Here is a 21,218-nt window from a genome sequence, read left to right as displayed (position 1 = left end):
TCAAAATATACAAATAAGCCACTTCAAAATGATGTATATATCATACAACACATCTCACAAAATATACAAGTAACTATAAGTTGTTATATATCTCAGAGTCAAACAAAGAGTCAAACAAATCAATGAATAGCGAGGAATGCCAAGCCGACTCTCAAAGGAGGACGTCTCACAAAAGTCTCAAAGGAAGACGCCTCTCAGAAGTCTCAAAAGGACAGTATATCCGGAATAGTTCAACTGTTTCGGAGCACTGATCCACTAGCATGATTCCAACTAGTATGAATATTTCACTGATAATTATTCACTGATGAAGGCTTTATTCCGAAACAGTTGAACTCTTCCGGATATACTGTCCTTTTGAGACTTCTAATGGCAGGTGGGCAGAGTGATGTGCTCATACCTGGCCTGCAACCTTTTCACAGGCATCTGGTCAGCCACTGTGAGAACAGGATGCTGAACTAGGTGGGCCATCGATCTGATCTAGCAGGCTCTTATAAACTTTGTCCAAAGTACTCATGCTGGTTTGTGTTTTGACGAAAATAAAAAGCTGGTTTTCTTTTAAGCCAACACAGGGAAGCTTATCAAATTCAAGCACTCAGATACATCAGGGAAAATTCAGACATACACAAAAGTGCTGCACATTCATTCCCTCAGACTAGAAAACAACATGCACAACCTGCTCCCCAGGCTGTCAATAAAGCGTAAGCATTGAGATCATGGCCTTTAGCCTTTCCTCATATGGAAGGTGCTGCAAACTAATGATCATCTCAATTCCCCCTTTCTGCAATATGTGGGAGCTGCATTTCCATAATAATTGTCTGAGATGAGAAACAATTGCCTCATGGACCAGCCATATGGGACCCCCAGGATCTGGTTCTTGCCAATATGAGATCGAAGAAAAGAAAATGTGCTAAAATGACAGGGGGTGTCACAAGGATACACAAGCTAGACCCCCTCATCAGCTGCACCCTTTCCGTGCTCATCAGCTGCCCATTGTGCACACACAAACATTCCTGCTACTTTTGACTAGCCACTGCAGGTTATAGATGGCACCTTCCCTTTAAACTATCTCACTTCCCTTATGAATTCTGCAAAACAACAGCAGCAAAACAGTTTCATTTCATCTGTTCAAAGACAGTTTGTGGCTTCCTTAAAAAGAAGAAAAAACAGTACTTTTTAATGTTCCAGAGGTTCAGTGTCAAACTATCAAAGGTTTAAGACAAGGTATTATTGTTGTGTGTGCATCGTTGCAGATGCATTAAGTACCAAACCATATCCTAGTTGGCACGTTCTTTTGGCGCCACCCTTTCCTTATCACTGACATAAACGCACTTGTATTTTGCATTTCCTGTAGCCCAAAATGGCACAAGCACAAGCTAGTATATAGCCAGGTGCTGCCGTGCATTTCTCTTAGCTTCCTATGACTGCCTTCCACCAACCCAACGTGAATTCAGAGGAAGTGGTCTTCACTCTGAGAAAGCTCAAGAACCTCTCTCTTTCCACAGAAAGCTTGCTTCAGATTTTGCAGGCCTTTCTTTTTCTATGTGCAAGAGGTAACAGAGAGCATCCTACTAGGTACTTCTGTTTAAATACTTTTTTTTTTTAGCTGTTGCACGGACCATGGCCTCAAGCTTGAAGAATTTCATCCATTCCTTGGATCCAAGCTCTCTCCCTCGGATTCTGCAAATCCAGTCTGGCTTTTATGACGAAGGTGAGGTTTGTTCTAAGAAAATATTTCTAGCTGGGTGTATGTAGTGGTGACTATGGTTTTAGCTCTGTGTCTGGAATGTATTCAAACAGCTAGGAGCTGTAAGAAAATGACATTCAGCCATCATTAGCAAGTTCGCTTATAGTACATATTAAAGATAGATATAGAGAAGCAGTTACAGAGGAGGCTGACCCTGTGCTGTAAGAACATGGTAAATAAGTATCAAATATAATGCAGGCCAGCATTCATACATAAGCTATTAAGGTAGAGCAATCCAACCTTGGGGGCTCAGATGAGTGCAGATCTATTGCCACATCCCAAGGAATCCGGACTCGTATCATTGGGGTGGGGCATTCTGTTTACAGGTTTGCTGTTGTAACTGATGAGCCTAAGAACTGGGTCCAGTGAAGGATACAGAGGGCTTCTGCCCCCCCCCCATCCTATTTCATGGCTTTCCACATGCTAGGAAAACTGGACCCTCCGTCATGGCATATCAAGAGTGCTGTTCTCTACTGGTGGAGGCAGACAGACAGAGACCTATGTGCCCTACTAAACTACCCCCCACCCCTAGCCATCAGCATCGGCCGGTGTGTGTGTGTTAGTATTGCATTCAAATATTCCATGAAATGAGACATTAAGGTCACATCCCCAACATACATTTAAAGCAGGATTGTACTACTTTAAAAGTCATGAAGAGAATCCTGGGAATTGTAGTTTGCGAATGGTGCTGACCTCACAACGGTACAGATTCCATCACCCCTAACCGACTACAGTGCCCAGGATTCTGTCCAGGAACTGTTAAAGTGCCATCATAGAGCTTCAGATATATGATGAAGATGAGCCATTGTCAGGCAATTCATTAAGGCCCAGATCTAAGAAAAGCAATGCACAAAAGAAATGGGAACCTCCAAAGGTGCTATGCATACAGTTCCCATGTCTGGATCTCTATATTCAGTACTTGGAATAAAATGTGCATCCTTCAAAAGATCATTGATATCATTAGGTTTTATAGCACTGATTATTGGGGTCGGAGAGGTGTCTAACAATGATAGTTTAGGTCAAGGCCCCTGAGACCCCGACCAAATCTGTCATTTTATGAAAATTGACTGCTCCATGGGTCCCCTTCTGTGATGTCATGAAGCCAGATAAAAAGATGTATTTCCTCCAAGACTCCACTAAATTCATCCCTTTTTTTTGCCATCCCCACTTTTGCATGTTGCCTTCAAAGTGTTGACTATGGATCAAAAAAGGTTAGTCACCAACAGTTTAGGCCATTATTGGTTTTTCTATTTGATCTGTCTTATCTCTTCTTCTGCCTTCTCTTCTCTTTCCCTGTCCTATGGATCACTGCAAGGCTTCCCACTCACAGTGTAGCAGCCAAGTCACCCATCTCACTCACTGCCCCATCTCCCTCTTTCATGCACAAATGACACAAAATAGGAAGCGATTCTCAGAAGGGGTGGCCTGGAGACTAAGAATGGGTCTGCAGCAGGCCACATCAAATTGGTCGTGGGGAAGCAGCTATTCTACTTACATTTTTGTTCCCTTCACTGTGTCTATGCTTTCACCCACACCATTTAAATAAGGGAGCCATTGGACGGGAGAAAGGCAGCAACCTCTTTGGCATTAAATTTTCATCCGTGCAACATTACTGTAATCTGTGTGTATGTGTGCCTTGCTCTAACATTGCTTTTGGTGGCTATATTTATTATGGGGAAAGCAAATGGAGAATGATTGCTCACCAACTGTGGTCCTCCTTATCTGTGCAAAGTTGGAGATCACTAAGACAAAAAGAATAGAGGCTATGGAACCAACAGTGCTTTTTGCATCGAACTGAATGCACATATACAACACTATTGCGAGGAAACTAACATCATACCCTGTTCAGTCTTTATTGTATTTTAGTACTCACCATCACTGACCATAATGTTTTACAGAATGCTCTACTTAGAATACCACAAAACCACATCAAAATAAAAGGAAGGCCCCAGAAACTATATTTTCTAATATAACTTCTCACTGTTCTATCTTGTACAAAGCCCATGTTTGCTTCAGTTACTATGAACACTGACCATAAAATGTAGTGGTATGTTCTTTATTTTTAAAAAAATCTGCAGAAATATTGTCCTCTGTGCAGTGTTGCTGTTTAGCAGGTGAACAACTGTTAGTCTCTATCAAGATATGACTTTATTTTCAAACACAGGTTAAAGCTTAATAGCATATGTTGAGGTTTATACTGTATTTTCATGTAAAGCACGAAGAGGCGGGGAAGCAAGAGATTCTCAAGAGAATTTTCCCATACATTCCATGCCACTACCATATCCTCCAACATTCTCTGATGAAAATAGGGGTGTCCGAAGGAAAAGCGGGATATTCCAGGATCAAATCAGAAACTGGGATGACTTCAGTAAATATGGGACTGTCCCTGGAAAATAGAGACACTTGGAGGGTCTGCACGAGGTAATTTTAGACAATGTGCATTATTTCACTTTTGAAGCATACGAGTAACATTTCTCTCCCCCATTCTACATTCTTCTATGATTTAAAATGGGGGGAGCAGGCTTTAAAGCTTGTCAGATCTGCTCTGTTTTCTTTTACTAGAACCCTCAAGATCTGCCAACCAGATAACCAGGTGCAAAACAAGACATACAGTTAGAAACAAAGAGCACACTTTCTGAGCCCCAGAATTTGTTTTCAGTGTTAGAACTGAGCTATGCTCACCATCCTTTAACAGATACAAAAACGGCTCTTGGTCTTCATTTCAGCAGCATAATATAGGTAAGAAAACAAAGCCATTTTGCTATATCTGTTGTTAAACAATTAGGAGTCAGAAACCCTTGCCGATTTACTCTGCAAAGCACTCACACAACTTCTAGTAGATCCCAACCTTCATTCTGCCCACCCATATTATACAACACAGGAATGAGATGGCCCAACAGACCTGGCCAGGAAACCTACTGTCCATTACTGTAGCCTGAGCGCCATTATAACTTTGTGGGAAAGAGAGAGGAGGAAGTAGGAGAAGCAACTATGAAAAGAGGCTTCTCAAATATAATAATTTGTTAGTTCCTTTCTGATCAGCAACTGAACAAGGTATTTAACAATAAAAAAGTAAATATGATTAACATAAATTGAAACTCCGCTATATCTTCTCTTCTAGAATATTTTAGTAAATATTGACATTTAGCAGTCTAAGCACATAGTTTGCTCATTGATTTTGTAGAGATTAGGATACATGTTTCAGTATCTCTTCACTGAAGAAAGATGCCTTTTAAAAATATCAATACAAAAAATTTCCAGGAGGCAAGTAAATTTAATTTTCTGCTGGGCTAATTGAACCAGTGGCAGGGAAGCAAAAAAGTGTAATCTTTCCCTAGAGAAACGTAGAGCTGCCCAGAGCCATTTATTGAAATAATTCATATTACACATGCTGTGAACATGCAGACACAGCATTGGTAAAAATGGACTATATAAGATTATCTAATTCTTAAACTGGGCCTTAAACTTCGACATCATGTAATTTCACAAGAAAGAGGAAGTGGCTTGTCCACAAAACCGTATCTATCTATCTATCTGTCTATCTATCTATACATACATACATACTCACTAAGAAAATACAACAGCAATATGAAGGTTTCCTAGGTGCATACACAGGGACAAAGAGCCAAAAAGCAGAGGCACATTTAGGGGCATGCGACTGGTTTAGTTGCACTGGATGCAGAGCCTTGGGAACAACGCAGGGGACTTCACAACTATTATTTAGAATGGAGCACGAGAGGCAGGAGGCACCAAATTTGAGACCCCAAGGTCTGTCATTGCAAACAGTCTGGATAAAAGTAATCCAGTTTTTTACTTTTCCAAAACCCAGAGTAAGGCACTATCTTTATTGGGCCAACCAAAAGGCCACAAAATACTGAAGAGGCTTCTGAACTCTTAATCAGGCTGGATGTCATTTTTTATATTATTATTGTTAAGTTGTGGGCGAACATATCAGACGACACAGCAATTCTTCCAAAGCAGCTCTTTATTTGTAAGCTGGAACAGAACTGAACTGAGGAGCTCAGTCAGCCTGCTTATATAGAGCTCCACTAGAATGCAACAGTAACCATTTTCTGTAACTAGCCAATCACTGAACGTCACTTTTGATCCTTCATTTGCATACAAACTATCCAGTCACTGAACGTCACTATTGATCCTTAATTTGCATAACTATCTACAGTATCCCCCTGCTGGCCCAGGGTGAGAACTTCAGTAGATAACAATTTATTATTATTATTATTATTATTATTATTATTATTATTAAAACTGGTATACAAGAAGAGAAATAAATAAATAAAAATGTCTGTGCAACAACCAGTACCCCAAAACCCCCCAAGCAAACCTCAGCTGCTTTCCACAATCAGATTCCATTTAGGAAAAAAGTTTTCCCTTGGTTGTCTGTCAGGAAGGAAAAATCAGGACAGTTTCCTATCAAGACATAAAACTACTTCTGTTGCAATTATGAATACAGTGATACCTCGGGTTACATACGCTTCAGGTTACATACGCTTCAGATTACACACTCCACTAAGCCAGAAATAGTGCTTCACGTTAAGAACTTTGCTTCAGGATAAGAACAGAAATCGGGCTCTGGCAGCGCGGTGGCAGCAGGAGGTCCCATTAGCTAAAGTGGTGCTTCAGGTTAAGAACAGTTTCAGGTTAAGTACGGACCTCCGTAACAAATTAAGTATTTAACCCGAGGTACCACTGTATTGCATAGATCCATATGCATGAAAAATACAAATGAGTATTAACAACATGTGGAATGCCTAATATCTTGTCAGGCTTGAACGTCAAAATAAGTGACAGAATGCTGATGGAGGTTTTAACCTTTTTTGTTGTTGTTTTCATGTAAAATGGTGTCATTTGCATCAAAATGCTTTTAGCATTTATGTAATATGGCCTGCTTTTCATTTGCTCTGCTCAGGGCAGCTTACAACAGTTTTAACAGAACAAAAATTAAACAATCAACAACAAAATTAAACAGCAGTAAGAAAAAAGTGGCAGGTATAGGAGGTAAAACTAATCTAAAAACACACACAGAGGAGCAGCCACAAAAGTCCTCTGGGGAGAGAGAGATAATTATAAATATTGTTCAGGCTGATGGTGTCCATTGCAGGCAAATAATCAGACTCCAGACTATTGGAATGAAGACCAATAGGTACAAGAATAAAATGTGTGCTTAATAAAATAGAGAGCAAGGTTTATAATCCAGTTAGCATGAAGATTAAAATTGTTCTAGTTCCAACTGAGTTCAAAAGACATGAAATACAAATAATTAAGTGGGCTGCAGAGAATGTTTAAAAGTTCCTCTTTCAGGTTATTAAAAATATTTTTGCTTAGAAAAGAAAAACCAAGGCCATTTTGAAATTAATTAAATATCATATTATGTCATCTAATGTTTTCTCAAGGGTTGGAGTCATAAAAACAGGCCACACAGTTTATTGAATTAAATGTTTACTTCTCTATGTGCCAAATAGAATAAAATAAACGGCAGATGTTTCTTCTATTTATTGCTTAGCTCAGTAACTGTTTTGTGGGGGGAGGGGGTTGTAAAATATAATTGATCAGCAGAGTCTCAATCCTGCGATGGCAAACTTTGCATGGTTTCAAGAACACATTGCTTTAAGAAAGGTGTTATCCCACAACAAAAGGTCACAAATCGCTGCAAAATGTCATAATACTGTCCCACATTCTGCTGATTCCTTATCTCACCTCGCCCACACCTCCCAGCTCCAAAATGACTCATGTTTTCTATGAGTCCTATAATGTTCTCCCTTGACCCCACTCCTATGCATCTCTTGGTTTCCATCTGCCCGCTCATCCATCTGAAACTGAGCAACCTGAACAAGCTTCTTGTATAAATTAGACTAGTCAAGACCTTTCCGGATCTGTAATATAGGCCCTATCTTGACAAAGGGAACACGCAGACAAGGAGCAGAAGGGGGTTAATTCACTTATACATTACTTAAGGATGATGTTTAATACCAGCTAATTCTGAAGTTGAGAAGCAAGACAAACAAACAAAAAGGTGTTTCTTTTTCTAAAATAAAAAGCTTCTGAGGTGTCAACTTACTCTTTCCTGTAAAATGATGGCACTTACATCAAAGCTCTGTCACTGCAAGCAAAGTTCAAACCCGCCAGATAAATGAGAAACAGCAGAAAGTGTCATAAACCCATCAGGGGAGAAATAAATCAAAAAAACAGCAGAAGTGATTTTTAAAGGATTTGCCTAGGATAGAAATAGCTTAAAGCTCTTAACATTTAAAGTTTTACTATTGCATGTGGAGAGATAAATCTATGCCCCTTGCTTCTTCTAAGGATTGGGTAGGTATTTGCAAAACCTGGATGTCCTGAACAAAAAGCAGTCAGCTAACAGATATGTACAGTACTAACCTTCGCAAAGGGAGTTCCCTCTGTGTATGTTTGTACATAGGCAGCTGAAGGTCCAGGTGATATGGCTTGTTTCAACCCAATCCATTCACTCACTGGGAAGATGCCTTCGTGGAGGCTGCAATCGCATAAGCTCCACTGAGCACAAGGGAACGAATTCCTAGAAAAACAGGAAGGGACACAACTAGGAGTGGAGGAATGGCAAGGAACAAGCTGCAGAAGACACAGCAGCAGGTGTTGGCGTTGGAAAGTAAATGCAATATACAGCAGCTGGGATTCATGAAGCCCCTGAGCCATGCAGGTGTCAAGGTTTCTGAGATTTCCCTTTTTGTTTAAAGGGCCACTGTTCTTGAGCTGATGGGGAACAGGGATGTGGGGGGAGGGGAGTCCAAGCTGCACTGCTACCACCCACTCTGGTTCTGGGGACTTGGAGGAGGACCCCTGCAGCTGTAGCATTGCAGCAGTGAATGTTTTATTAAGGGATAAAAGATGGGGCCCCTTTGCAGGATTTAAGAACATCACTGGAAACCTCTGTTAACTACAAAACCCCCAAATTTTGGAGTGAATCAGATAATGTTGGGTTTTGGAGTGATACCTATGATCCTTGAGCACCAATTACTGAGGGTTTTTGTTTGAGGAGGGGAGAGAGATGCTGCCAAACGACTGCAGAACCTTGGCACCAGTTTGGAGTGAATCAGACAATGTTGGGGGTTGGGCTGGTACCTGTGACTCCCAGTTTGAGTATCAGATGAGGGGCACTACAAAATGTGGGGTGGGAGCACACTGGATGTAAACAGGAGAATAAATCATCATCATGCAGCTGTAAACTGGATGGTAACTTTAGTATTTTACACTCTAGTTTTGAGGATTGATCTTTCTTCAGGGTACTATATATAGGGTTGAATTCAATGGAATTTACTTCTGAGTAAACATGAAGAATTGCAGTATGAGTGCTTAAAAAATGATAATCTATACCTTTACTTAAAAGATCCCTGCGCTGCAAAAGTACATCTTCTCAAACTAAAAAGAGCATTAAATAAATGTATTTTAAAACCCATTGTTTTCACTTGTTTATATTTACCTCTATCATTCTGTCATAATGCAGTGATGACTGTACAACTTGTTGTTTCCTCTCATGTAGTATACAAACTTTCTAAAATTTACAGTGTTATCTTTCAGGTAAAGTAAAATATTACTGGGAGACTTAATGACAGGAAAATCTCATAAAAAGAAACCACCATAATATTTCTCTCTCCCACCCTGCACCCATTTAACATTTTAGAAGAATCAGAGGGAAAAGCTATTGAACTAACTGTTTGGTTGCTTTGATGTGATCACAGCAGTGGCTAATGTGGATTTGTTTTTAAAAAAGCAGGAAAGAGGTTGTAAAGGGATATAAATGTAGTTCTTATTGAACAAAGTAGCAATCTCAAAAAGGTGGATTCAAAGGCATCTAAGTTCTTTAATTCCAGCCTTCAGGGGCGTTGTTTGATCCTAGTAAATAGACTGCATTATTCCAGTTTCCTCTAAGAGGAGTATGCAACATCTTTCTTCTGTTGAAAGGAAGAATCAGTATTTCTGCTTAATTACCTTTATGTCTTTGATGGATTTCATGCTTTCTTTGTGAAGAAAAACACAGGAAATTTTGCATGATGACAATGGGGAATGCATTACATTTTATTCTCTGCATACACTATGAAATATGGTGCTCCAGCAATGTGCTTTTGATTCTTACATGCATTGCAGAGACCCTAACGTATTACTGGAAATGAGGGGTTACCTTAAAAGTCACTTGATCTCACTCCTTGTCAGCAATACCAGGGAAATGACTTGATTACAGGCGGCTCAAATTACTTTGTTTCTTGACTGAAATGAATAGCTTGATCCAGGACATTCTGTACCACACTTGAGAAGATGGGCTACATTTCCGTAAGTAATGTCATTTGGATTTACTTACCACACATGTGGTAACGGGCAATGTGTCAGTTCTGCACTCAAGGCAGTTTAAAATGTAAAATAATGGCATATAGTCTAATAGACATTCCTGAATCGGCAGGATCACTGATGAGGCTCTGTAAACACATCTGCAGTATGTATGCATGTAGGAAATTTTTGCAGGTTATAAATAAACACATATATAGGGTTGGTGATAGAAACAAAAGAGAAAAACAGGTAAAGAGGAAAATAGGGAAATTCAGGTCCCAATTATTTCATAAATATACATAAGGTGGGGGTGGTGTCGAAACCTCTGATTTTGCGAGGCTGAAATACAAAATAGTAAGAGTCAACTCCTGATACAGCCTACCACTTTTGATCTGCCCCACCACCACTGAAATATGGCTGCAATAGCACGGACACAGGTGGCGCTGTGGTCTAAACCACTAAGCCACGGGTGTCAAACACAAGGTCCGGCGGGCCGAATCCGGCCCGCCAGACCTCGTCATGTGGCCCGTGTAGCCGCCACTGGCCGCCAGCCTTCACCTTTTATTCTCGCTTTTTTTTTTTACACAAGAAAGCCGCCTCTTCAGCGCATGCGCGGCAGCCTACAAGCCAGAGAACGTCTGCCCTCTAGTGGCGCCGGCCATTCTACACAGCAAACCTCCACTTTACATGCATTCTACTTGCCATTATTCTGACTATGTTTCTGCTTTCATAGCTAGTTATTACTTACATTATTACAAAAAACAGTAATAATTGAATGCAGTGACAATAATTTATGATAATAAAGAGTGGACACATAGTCCTACAGATACAACCGGCCCTTTGAGGGTGACCAAACTGCTGATGCGGCCCCCGATGAATTTGAGTTTGACACCCCTGCACTAAGCCATTAGTGTCCAAACTTTTTTCAAAGAGGGCCAGGTTCGATGAAGTGAAGGGCCGTGAGGGCCAACCAAAAGGCCGACCAAAGTTGTTGCACTTTTTTTAGGGTTGAAATTATTGAGCTTTTTTTTTTAAGATTGAAGTTGTTGAGGTTTTTTTAGGATTTTACCCCATAAACTGCCAAAGGGCCCCAAAATGGACTTTGGATATGCCTGCACTAAGCCTTTTGGGCTTGCCGATCAGAAGGTCAGTGGTTCAAATCCCCATGACGTGGTGAGCTCCTGTTTCTCTGTCCCAACTCCTGCCAATATAGCAGTATGAAAGCACCCCAGTGCAAATAGATAAATAGGTAAACGGTGTTTCTGTATGCTCTGGCTTCCGTCACGGTGTTCCGTTGCACCAGAAGCAGTTTAGTCATGCTGGCCACATGACCTGGAAAGCTGTCTGTGGACAAACGCCGGCTCCCTCGGCCTGAAAGCGAGATGAGCACCACAACCCCATAGTCATCTTTGACTGGACTTCACCATCCAGGGGTCCTTTACCTTTACCTTTTTACCTTTTTCTTTTTTTACCTATGGCCCCAATAAGGTTTTCCACAAGGGGAAGTGGCCATTTAGCCAAAAACTGTTCCCGCTCCATGGCATCGCCTTCCCCTCTTATGCCTGCTGATTATGATGGGAGAAAGGAGTTAATGGGGACAGAGTATGAACCTTTGTCACCTTAAAAGCAAAGGCTTAGGAGTAAACCCTACACAAATCCTGAGTGGAGTCCTAAGGGTGGCATCTTGTTATGCCTCCTCCTGGCAACTCCTGCAGCCAAGCTGGTGTCAAACGTATTGCTTTGCTTTCCTTTGGACCACACCAGCGATGTCAGAAGGGGGTTCTTGTTGTGTGGGTAGCTCAGAACCACCATACACACTACCTAGGCTTGTGCCCCAGAGAGGTCACTTCAGTGCTTCTAACATGGTAGTTTGACTTGACCCCTAGTAGCATACTCCATTCTCTCTTGAGACCAACAACATTCAGTTTCAGTAAGTACCACTGCCCTTGACCCAGATTAGCTTCCCTCAAGTTGGAAACTTCTGCTTGCCTTGAAGTAGCACTGTTTGCAAATCTCTTCACTTGTGGCAAAAGGTGTTATTTCCCTTCTACGTAAGTCATTGCCTTCTAAGTCATTACCATGCCAGGAACTGGTAATTCAGGATTTCCTGATCGACTTTTGGGTGATCTGAAGCAGATTGGGAAGGATTCCTGACTCCCTGTTGTTTAACAATGGCAACTCGGAGCTCAGGTCTGGCACTCAAAACAAATTCCAGCACTCTTTTGCAACTGACTGCTTCTGGTGACTCTCAGGGTTCTAGGAAGAAACAAAATAAATCTTGAAAGACTGAACTCTGCCCACTCTTTACTTTTCTAGGCATGTGCAAGTACCCACTGAAACCATGTGCCTCTTGCCAGTCCTCTCCCTACTTTCCACTCTTGAAATAGCTCAGAGAGATCTAAGTGTGTCTGCAAAGAACATTCCAGACTTTTCCTTGCATTCTAGGGAAAGTAGGCAGGGAAAAGAACTTCTGGGCAGGCTCAGTCTAGGTTGTTCCTATCTTTCTGCTGCAGGTAGCATAAAGGAAATTGGAATGTTGTGGACAGCAGTGGCTGTGTTTCCTATCACCCACCTGGAAGAGATAAAAATGGTCCATTTATATGAGTAGCTGCTAAATGGCTTTCTACCCACACATATGCCATGAGATGCATTGAGTATTACCTGCTACTAGCAATGGGTTGTTTTGACTCCTTACTTTTCACAGGCTTAAAGAAAAAAGGTTCATAACTCAAAACTCTGTACACTCTAGGATGTCAGGAAACAGTTTGTGTTGGTTTTTTAAAAAAAAAAATAGGGAGCTGAGCGCTACCGCAGCCGTTTAAACGTGGCTAGCCCCACTCACCAGCCAGCCCTATTGGTTGGCTGGAAGGCTTGGCCACAGCAGCAGAAGCGATCAGGAGCAGGGAGCCAAATACACCTCCCTGCCCCTGCAGGAGGCTGCTCTGGCTCACAACCCCTCCCCTCTGGGAGGAGGAGAGGCCTTCTCTGCTGGACCCTGTGTTTCTCACCTGCTTAGAGGCAGAATTGGGTCACCAGTCAACAGGGCCTGCCAGCAAGCAAGACAAGCAACTTCTGCTCCCTGGCCTGAGAAAGCAGAAAGGAAACAGCTGAGACATGATAAAGCTGTTGACCTGGAGACTTAACAACACTCACAACTTGGGAGGAGGGAAGGAAACAAGAGGAGGGCAATTGGCTGGAGCCCTGACTGAGCATCAGGTGAAAATTGATGCTTAACTGCACACCTGGCTGGGAAACTTTCTCAGAAGCCTGTCATATTGCATCTTCTGAGAATCAGCTTATTTAGATGCTGCAGATGATTAACAGACAAGAATATTTATTCATTTCATTTATACCACTTGTCACAGAGCATACCATTCCAAAATGTTTGCCAGCAGGCAAAGTGGCATGGACAAGGATTGTCTGTGTTGAATGGCACATGGAATTGTGGAGCTAGAAGGGACCCAAGGGTCATCTACCCAACCTCCTGCAATGCAGGAATCACAATGAAAGAATTCTAGACAGATGGCAATCCAACCCCTGCTTAAAAACCTCCAGTGAAGGAGAATGCACCAGCTTTGGAGGTAACCTGTTCATGACTGATCAGGCCTTGACAAATATTGTGAGATCATTCAGCATAGCAGAGTACAAGGCAACAGAAACAGAATAACAGGATGTACGGTAGCTTCTGAGATGCACGACAAAATGCCCTTTGAAGATGAGGAATGCTTATAACACACATCACAAGTGATAAAACCAGTGATGCAGACAATGGCTTAGGGGGCGTTTCACTCACCCCCACCTCCACCTGCCTACCACCATTTTTTACTTACTCCAATCAGCACTCATCTGTTTAGCAGCAGTTAGAGACTGATTCCCTATTGGAGGTTACTTTGTTGTTATGTGTGGATGCATCTGTTTTTGCTTCATTTCTATCTTACTGGGTCAACAGTTCTTAAGCCATAAGGGAGGAACGCAGGTTCCTAGTCCTGCTTGCAGACTTTATTGTGCATCTGCTTTGCCACTGTGAGAACACGATGGTGGACAAGATGGGCCTGTGTCTTGATCTAGCAGGGTTCTTCTTATGTTCTTATACCATAAAATTGAGGTTCAAAAAAACAGAAATCAAGCAAGCTTGAGGAAAACATGTAGCACTTTGGCTAAAAATATTTGGTTCCTACATCCACGATGAAGAAAGGAAATGGACCGGAAGCAGGTTGTGTGGATAAATAGTTCCAATTCTGAACTAGATACTAGCTACATTGAAGAAAATATGTCGGAGAAGCTTGCACTTTCTCTCCTCTGAGGTCCACCTCACACTTTCAGAACTAAGAAGATGGAGTACTAGCAAGTTTCGAAATGTTGTTTATGTTCTAACTTACCTTGATATTCATGGGTACTTCTAGATGCCCTATTTATTGCGCATTCATCCCAACCTGTTTGCCAGGATGATGTCGTGTTCAAGCAAATGTTAACCCATACTTTCCAGTACATTTTCCTGCCACTTTCCTTATCACAAAAAGTTAGATCTTTGCACATGGTAACAAGAAGTATTATGGAACTACGAATTTAGTTGATTAGTTTTATCAGAACGTAAGTGATGGAACTTTCTGCTAATGTTCCATTTTTCTTGTCAAGGCTCTGTATGCTGACTTGATTGTTGCTTATTAGTAATTGATCTTTCTTATTGTTTTACATTTGAAAATCAATAAAATACATTTAAAAAACAAAAGTAACATCTTTTGAAGTAGCAGGTTTGCTTCACAAGACCTCACAGTCTCCTATAATGGCACAACCTGAAATTGCTGGTATGTGATTTAATCCCACACAGAAGGGGAGATAGGCTGCAAGTGCCTTCGGTGTAAACCAAACTACCAGGAATCTAGGAGGGGAAGAGTAACAAAGAATGCTTGTAAACTGCCATGAACAATCCATAAAACATTTATGTTTATCTTTATGTTCTCCTTTAGGTTCAATTTATGAAAAGTGTGGGCATGAATGCTGCTTGTCAACTGGAGACGTGATTAAAGTTGTTGGATTAAAAGTTAAGAAAGTCCTGGCAAGCAACTGTGAAAGTGAAGATGAGGCTAGCTTCTGCTCCACTACAGTTGAGCTACCTTTACATTTTCCAGGTACAGTTTGAATATTTTCTGGTTAGATAAGGAAACCAAAAAAGTAAATAAAAACAGAATTAGACACTTCTGCAGTACCTATTGCAGTATGTTTCATTTGCAATGTGCTTGAGGTTATAATGAAGGCACTTCAATTAGTGGTACTTTCTACTCAATCTTATATCAGAGATGGACAAAATGTGCACAATTATGTCTCTGAAGTAAAAGAAAAATACTAAAGCAAAACAAGTTTGTATAATAGATCATTTCATGACCTGTGCAGTTAAATGTCCCACATCATAAAATAAACAAGGCTTCCCTCAGTTTGAACCTCTTATTGATCAAAACTGATCCCCATGAATTAATCACCCAAGACTCTACTTGATTAACGCACATTGTTTCATTTAATGTTGTCCAAAATTACCCTTTACAAATAGGGGAAACCATGTGCTATTTGTTTCTTTTTTCATGTATGATGCATGAAGTGCTGCACACCAAAATAATAAAAATCACAAAATGTAAATGCAGCAAAAACAAAATGTTAAACCAATAACCCAACCATAACTGTACACAAATGGCGGATTACAAAAATAAATAAACTCCTTATAATTTCAACAGTATACTGATTGAACTACATGCTAAGCAAAATATGTTGGCATTAAAATCACCTACATCTTCTGCCTTTCTCTGCCTCTATGTAATGCCATAAAATATAGGTCATTATCACACTGCCATTTTTTCTTCTTGCTATGTGTGTGGTCCAGAGTAGCTTTTGTACCGTTTGTAACACAGAGAGAAAACAAGAAATGGGTGCATTCAGTGTCAGCTCCTCTGCAACATGCAATTCCAGTTAGAGATGCTTCAAAAGAGATGTTATGGTGCAGCTGAGTCATAAGTTATAGTTTAATTGCACAGCTAAATTAAATCCCACTGCTATGTTCTCTAAACTTCCCTTTGAATCTTCGTCTAAGAGAAAACCACTCTACCCAAATGTACATATGTACTGAACATTTTCTTTCTGTTATAGCTTTAACAAAACAATCCCAATGGGTATGATTAACATGGAAATAAAGATGCCCTTTAGGTACTGCAGTTGCAGAAGCTGCTGTACAGTATCTAGTAATATTTCAATGTTGCAATTAGAGCTGAACAACCAGGTGGGTCTACTGCCTAAGCACAGAATTCATGCTAGTAGTTTGGCTATCCATCATTTTCTTCTCCCCACTTTTTTTTTACTTCTGTATTAGATCTGAGTATGCAAATTAATATAGTGCCTGTTAAAAGGATAATTAATATGACTCGTAGGCCTTAATCTGCCAGTATTGTTGCATGCTCCCAAAAGCTATGGGTTGTATTCTTCATATCACTAAGCAAATTGTTCCAACAGCACAAGGATTTCTATTTTTGCAATGGAACTTTATCCCCATCTCCCCCCCCCCCCCGGCCATGCACTCCTGAAATTTGTTCTATGGGTTCATCCAACCCTCTGGAGCAGGGCGTGTACAGGGGGGGAAGAGTCTTCTTATGCTAACACAATTATTTTGTTGAATCCCAAAGCTGGTTCCTCTTTTCCTTCTAACAATCAGGAAAAACTGGCTCAGCTCTCTTCTGAGCCATTGCTGCAATCAAAGTACCCATAACCCACCAAACACTTGTCACTCACCATTGCCTCCCATCAAAGTGCTTCCCTTTCCGCAGACCATCAAACAAGGGAAGGGGGGAGGGAGGAGAAGGACTGACTACTTTAGCACCCAAGAAAACAACTGAAGATATATATATATTTAAAGTTAAACTCAGAAAGAGGCAGGAACAGTGCCGGATTTATGTATAAGCTAAACAAGCTATAGCTTAGAGCCCCACTCTCTTGGGGCCCCCAAAAAATGTAAAAGGAAAAAACCTGGATGTACATTTCCAAAATATAAGATAAAAACAAATAGAATAAAACCTACATGCAGCAACAGTGGCAAGTGGCTTCAGATACCTATTAGGTCCATAAATGACCATATAGCATATATTCAACACAAAAAACAGCAACAATTGGTTGCTGACAAAGGACAGCTGGACATATAAAGGGCCCCATTACCTTCAGTAGCTTAGGGCCTCATCCGGCCCTGGGGATGAAAGATTACCAGTATATACTTACACATACGTACATAGATAACCAAGTTTTTTCACTGCTAGATACAGTTTTAAAAACACACATGAAAATGTGCTACAATCCACTTTTTCCCCTTGGCACAAATTATTCACACACAGAGAAGTAGACACACATACACAAATGACATATATATTTCTGTACAAATAAAAGGAGAAATAATACAAATGGCTCTTTGAAAGGTAGTTATCATTTTTAAAATGTCATTTCCCTGGTTTTATACAAACATCCTGAGTTCAGATGATACCTATGATTATGTTAGCAATTTGAACTGCAAACATTTTACAAGGTTATTATTTTATGAATTTGTTTTCATCCCCAACCAATGCCCCCATTCTTGGGTACCAAGGAAATTATAACTACAAATGTTAAGTATTGGATACTTTTTTAATGTTTGCATCATTTCAAGGCACCTTTCTTGAATAAAAATGTTCCTTTGAAGGTCTTTGCCGGATAGTGGCTGATAAAACACCATATGTTAGCGTTGAAGAAATTGTGAAAAAAGTTTTGATTGGATCAACACAACTGCAACATCCCTGCTTCTATTGCTCTAAGGATATAAAAGTAGAAAACCTGACCATCAAATGGGGTGAGAAGATCATATTCAACTCTGTGGAAGTCAGCAATGGGATATTGACTGTACACTGTAGATTAATGAGGGATGGCCAACTCCATGCCTTTGTATTGCCAATTTCACAAGAAGGTGATTTCTATGAATGGGAAGATGACCAGACTTATACCCTGAAAGAGATTGCCAAATGGAAAATCCCAAAGAGCAGAAGTCGGAGAGTGACATTTACTCATATCTGCAAAGCTAGGAGCTCTACCAACTCGCTTCCTCTGGATTTTGATGGCTGCATTGTTCTGACACCAATATATGAAGTACAAGCAGTGATGAAATGTAAGTTAATTACTGTCTTTGTCAACTATCTCGGCCTGATTAACAACATACTCAAAAGTGAAACTGAAAGATTTACAGATCAGTTTCAGATGTTGTTTGCAGTTCCCTCAAAATATCCTGAGAACTGTAGAGTACTGGAAATTGGAGCTCCGGAAATTGGAGGTTTGTAGGGGATAAACCACTGCTCCCAGAAAATGTGCTTTAAAGCTATGATGTGTATACAGCTTCTGAATTTACCATATCAGAATTTACTGTGTGTTTGCAGCTGTTTGCATTCTCATTTAATTTGCATGGACCATTCAACGTTACCTTCAAAGAGCATCAGTCTTGATGCTTCTGCCCTGTAAATACCTGATATTGGGATAGTCCAACAACTTGGGGGAAATTAGGCTGCAAATTCTTCACTCAAGGTCTCAGACAATTTGTTTTGGTGTTTTGGTGTTTTTAGGTGGGTGGATCAATCATTACTTCCTGCTACTTCCCTTAAAGTGCTTTTGTTTCTTTTCTGGCTATGCTCTTAACTATTTCTGGTGCTCTCCTGAATGGAAGAGCATAACCCTCAGATTTGCACAAAACCAGAAAACTGCACAAGTAAACCACATTATAAAATTCTGCAATATTGCAGAGCAATCTGAAAAGTTTGTATTGAGAATTTACAATTGCTTTCATTTATTTTCCAGCCATGTTCTTAACTATTTCAGGTGTGCTCCTGAATGGAGGAGCTTAGCCTTATATATATATTTTGATTCCTTGGTTTTGCACAAAACCGGAAAACTGCAAATGTGTGTGCTGAGAATGAAAAACTAGATGTCAGGAAGAAGAGTTCTAACCTAGTCTTCCTCCTGAAAGACCTAAAACAATTTGAATAAATGACAATTATATGGCTTACTTTGATCCATTGTTCATTTGGGGGGGGGGGGGGAAGGAGTTATGTGAATATCCCTCCCACCTTCTTTTTCTTAACCCAATGGGGACAAGTCCTTTTTGAACATGTAACAAAGGTCTATTTTTATTTTAAAAAATTAAATGTCTGAAGTAGATATAAGTAGGGTCTTTAAAAAAAAATCTCAGGAGTTCTATGGATCTTTTAAAGTGACTTTCTTATGCTCTCAGAAAAGATTCTCTCATTCTCCTTGGTGCTCATTCTTTTATAGTTCCCTCTGTGTAGCTTTTCCCCACCCTCCTTTGCCCTTTTCTGTGTTTAACCTTGAGCTTTGGTGCTAAGAGTTTTCTTTTAGATATTTTCTTATAGACAAATTCATGGAGCCTGTCAATGGCTACCTTCACTGTCAGAGGCATTGTGCCTCTGGATAACAATTGCTGGGAGTCACAGGTAGATAGAGTGATACTGTGCTCATATACGGCTTGCAAGTTCCCTGCAAGTATCTGGTCAGTATCCTGTGAGAACAGGATGCTAGAACAGATGGGCCACTACCCTGGTCCAGAAGGCTGTTCTTATGTATTGGTGGGGATCATAAGAGCCACAGTTCTCAAAATAATATGGAAACATAGAGGGTGGATGTGGAGTTGTAAATAAAGGTGCACAAGGAAGAAAAGGGAGAACCTATGACGTAGAGAAAATATATAGGAAAACTTGTTCCTGTATCATTCCTGAAAGGTGCTGTCATGTAGGCTGAATAACTGCTGTGTGCCTCACTTGCTTCCTTTAAGGCACCAAGTTCAGGTGACGTTGAACATGTGGCTATTGAAGGACATCCTGACATTATTCTATTAGGCATTTCTCCATTCCACGCTGCAGGCTTCACTGTCCTGGTCCACATATAATACTAAGTCAATTCCTGCATTCATGCAATGCAGGGTGACCCTTGGGGGTACCTTCCAACTCTATGATTCTATGAAAAATATGGACTACTAGAGAGGAGGCCATGAGCTCTTTGCTGCTCCCCACTCCTCAGTCATTCTGCTGCTGTGCTCTGATAAGCCAAGGCAAGCCATGTTTTGGCTTAGCATATTACCTAAACCTGGGCTCATGGTTTTGCTTCCTCCAGACTAGGGGTGGATAAATCTCCATTTTGGGTTCTCTCATTTTTTTTCATTTTCCCAGTCTTAAGTTCAGTTCTCCATATTACCATATCTGTTTGCAATTTTCTTTTTTTCTTTTAAGTTCCCATAAAAATGCATTGGCATTTTAGTGTGAATTTATCATAATATGCACATTTTGTATACACAGTATCACATTTTGCAAAGCAATTTTCCCAATATAATGCATTTCCCCATGCTATTTTTACTAATACATGTATATTTTTACACCTTAACTGCCTGGTGAACTATGCTCCGAAATTCAGAGAAGTAAGAATTTTGAAGGATGATTGTGTTTCAGTTCATGTTGTTTCAGAAAGTGCAAATAAAATGTGAATTGAATTGAACTTCTCTCCCATCCTTACTCCAGACAAACCATGAGTTGTAACCAATGTTAAACCATGGTAGAGCCCTACCATTAGACAGAGTGAGGTAGTGGCCTCAGATGGCAGATGTTGGAGGGCTGAAAGTGGCAATGAAGTGTTGGATGACAGAGCTGTGAGTGCCACATGGCCTTGTATTCCCAGAGCTAGGCTGTTCAGGTCCTGCTTGCTGGAATCCCCAAGTCATCTGGTTGGCCACTGTGAGAACAGGATACTGGACTAGATGGGCCATTGACCTGATCCATCAGGCTTTTCTTATGTTGTTACTGCTGCTCTCAGATGTGGTGGAAAACACTGTTCCATCCCATGTGTTGAAGTAAGATCCAGCTGTCTGTCTGGTTGGCTTTTAAATGTAGAATGTGGTGGTGGGGATGCCTCAGGCAACAAAAGGTCTCTGACTTGCATTCATCCTGATGTAGAACAGCTCCCATAAATTGTGTCTTTCCGAGTCAGGAAATCAGGCAGAGGAACCAAGACATTAACAGAACAGCAATATTCAGTTTGCCTACAACACAGTCTAGGCCATGGTGACTGAAAGACGTCAACAGGAAAGAGGCACACACACACATCC

General features: G+C 40.6%; 1 protein-coding gene and 1 long non-coding RNA gene across 3 annotated transcripts in view; one reads left to right on the top strand and one right to left on the bottom strand.

Annotated features, from left to right (window-relative positions):
• The first annotated feature begins 1,429 nt into the window (after window positions 1-1,429).
• Window positions 1,430-21,218, top strand: part of THEMIS (thymocyte selection associated) — a 67,979-nt gene continuing 48,190 nt past the window's right edge. Inside the window, exons 1-3 of the mRNA XM_080999654.1 lie at window positions 1,430-1,708; window positions 15,028-15,189; window positions 17,766-18,224. Of these exons, the coding sequence (XP_080855780.1) occupies window positions 1,618-1,708; window positions 15,028-15,189; window positions 17,766-18,224 (712 nt within the window). The 5' untranslated portion in view covers window positions 1,430-1,617. The remainder of the gene's footprint in view (window positions 1,709-15,027; window positions 15,190-17,765; window positions 18,225-21,218) is intronic.
• LOC308473921 overlaps window positions 12,275-21,218 on the bottom strand; it is a 37,986-nt gene continuing 29,042 nt past the window's right edge. The window contains exons 3-4 of one of the 2 annotated variants that reach the window (XR_013984403.1): window positions 13,069-13,135; window positions 12,275-12,316 (exon numbers count right to left, since the gene is read on the bottom strand). This is a non-coding gene — a long non-coding RNA (uncharacterized lncRNA). Of the gene's footprint in view, window positions 12,317-12,836; window positions 13,136-21,218 lie in introns of those variants that run through there. The other variant, XR_013984404.1, reaches the window with a different exon arrangement.

This window comes from Podarcis pityusensis, assembly GCF_964106645.2.
Source record: "Podarcis pityusensis genome assembly, chromosome: 3".
Taxonomy (NCBI): Eukaryota; Metazoa; Chordata; class Lepidosauria; order Squamata; family Lacertidae; genus Podarcis; species Podarcis pityusensis.
Note: the sequence above shows the minus strand (reverse complement) of the source record. Positions and strands in the feature narration are given on the sequence as shown.